Source organism: Acanthisitta chloris, unplaced genomic scaffold (genome assembly GCF_000695815.1).
Source record: "Acanthisitta chloris isolate BGI_N310 unplaced genomic scaffold, ASM69581v1 scaffold14565, whole genome shotgun sequence".
Taxonomy (NCBI): Eukaryota; Metazoa; Chordata; class Aves; order Passeriformes; family Acanthisittidae; genus Acanthisitta; species Acanthisitta chloris.
This window is the reverse complement of record NW_008673261.1, coordinates 17084-19372: the sequence shown is the minus strand read 5'-3', so window position 1 is coordinate 19372 and position 2289 is coordinate 17084. Positions and strand designations below refer to the sequence as shown.

General features: G+C 36.1%; 1 protein-coding gene across 1 annotated transcript in view; it reads left to right on the top strand.

Moving 5' to 3' along the window:
- Positions 1-1925: 1925 nt before the first annotated feature.
- The window catches only part of LOC103802412 (kinesin-like protein KIF2A), a gene marked incomplete at its 5' end in the record, with an annotated part of 11476 nt that continues 11112 nt past the window's right edge, over positions 1926-2289 (top strand). Inside the window, one exon of the mRNA XM_009074881.1 lies at positions 1926-1993. Coding sequence (XP_009073129.1) covers positions 1926-1993 — 68 coding nt within the window. The remainder of the gene's footprint in view (positions 1994-2289) is intronic.

Here is a 2289-nt window from a genome sequence, read left to right as displayed (position 1 = left end):
TAGAGAATCAGGAATAAAGTTAAGCCTTAGAAGAAGGGAGGGGTGGGGGGAAGATTTAGGTTTACTTCTCATTATCCTACTCTGATTTGATTGGTAATAAATTTAATTAATATCCCCAAGTCGAGTCTGTTTCACTTGTGATGGTAATTGGTGAGTGACCTCTCAACTCATGAGCCTTTCATTATATTTTTGTCTCCCCTGTTCAGTTGAGGAGGGGAGTAATAGAGAAGCTTTGGTGGGCACCTGGTGTCCAGCCAGCCAAGGTCAACCTAACACAGGTAGATACATAGAATAGTCTCATTTTTTAACCAGTACTGCATCCTCTACATGCTGCATTCTTGACATGCTTCAGCCATAGCTGAAGTGCCAGACCCCTCAGCTCTCCAGGCAGGAAAGAAGGAATTTGGTGACTTCAGTGTCCCAAAAGGACCATTGATCCCACTATGATGGCTTATAAACAATGCTGACACATTCAAAATGGGAAGAATGATAATTACAGGTCTTAAGGATATTCCTCTCCATAAATAGTGCTGCTTTTTCTATCCTCATTTGGAATTATTAGTGAGGAAGCAAGTGATGGAGAGGTTGTAGTCCTCCTGTCCTGCCAGGACTGGACTTGTTGAGGCATGAGGATATATGATGTAGTGTATGTTTCTATTCAACAGACTGTCTTACACATGGGTACTTTCCTATAGCAGCTGTACCTTATACTCTTCAAAAAAGTTGGAACAGTCCCCTGACTTTATGATATTTGCCATGTGTGATGTACTCTGAACATTAAACTGATGGAAGAGATGCATGCATGTTTCACATTAAATGAGTTTGGAAGGATTTTAGGAACTTGTAGGTTTTTGTTAATTAGCACCCAGAATGCTTTATAGAAAGACATGGAGTCATATGATATTTTTAAATCTACACTTGTTTTCATTAGTATCTGATGCTTAACAGTATTAGATGTTTAAACTTGTGTGGTAGCAGGCTCTTTAGACATTCTAACCTCTCCTACCACGTGCTTTTTCCTTTCCTCCCAGTAGGAGAAATTCCTCTCAGGATGACTACCTCTGCTTTTGTACGGTAATGTCAGCAGCAGGATGAATGAGAAGACCAGGATTATCTAATATTCATCAGTTTCAGTCTCCTGATGCTGTGCTGCCAAAAAAAAATGTTAGTGTGTAGGATCATAGAGGTGTTTGTCCTAGGTAGAGCCTTTATGGCTCTCCTGAAAGAAGCACATATGAGAAAATTGGACTACTGAGAGAAGCTAGGGCAAATAATGATACTACTGTTGCCTGATCACAGTTATTTTTGCTGAGTGCTGAAAAGAAGATGAGATCTTCAGGGTATTTTACTTAACTGGAAAAGTAGAGACTTATAGATTCCAGATATTTGATAATAAGTTAGCTATTAAGTATTATTTGTAGATAACATTCCCTTACTTAGGGAAATAAACACATGCTTATCTTTAATATTATTAAATACAGTTTTAGATGTGGCCAAAATAGGTCTCTCAAATAAGTGTACAGTTTGCTCGAACAGACTACAAAGATATATATACATATAAATAATCTGGTAATTGTTTGTAGGATACATTAAACTTACTGCATATTTCCCTCTTTGAGGAGTCTTATTTTTCTAATTAGAGTTTTGCATTTACATATTATTTACAAAAACTGTGAGATAAGGGAAATTGACTGAATTTTCAATGAATTCCTAATATTTCAGGTATGGTTGAAAACATTAAATTTAAACTTTGACTTGACATCTCTCTTGTTGAGATGTCATTGTATTAGGACAGCTGTACATAGTAGACAGTTTTTGTAGAACATCTCAAATGAAAGTGAAAATTAAAAAAAAAGATAATTTGAATTCATTGACCCTTTCATCTGTACAAAGTGATTTATTAATGCATGACTTGTTTTCTCCAGATCGCTACAATTTCTCCAGGGATGACATCATGTGAAAACACTCTAAATACATTGAGATATGCAAATAGGTATGGAAAGTGTTACTGCTTATTGATACGTTGACTGTTGATCAGTAATATTTGGAATACTGTTGTTCCACGATGTATAATTATTTAGCTACTTGAATAATTTTAGTGTACTTGTTAAAACCAAAATACTGATTACTGATTCAGGCTTGCATTTGTGCTGGTTTTAGCTGGGATGGAGTTAATTTTCTCAGTAGCTAGTGTAGTGCAGTGTTTGGATTCAGAGTGATAATACTGTTGATAGTACACTGATGTTTTGGTTTCTGCTAAGTTGTGTTTATCCAAAATCAAGGACATTT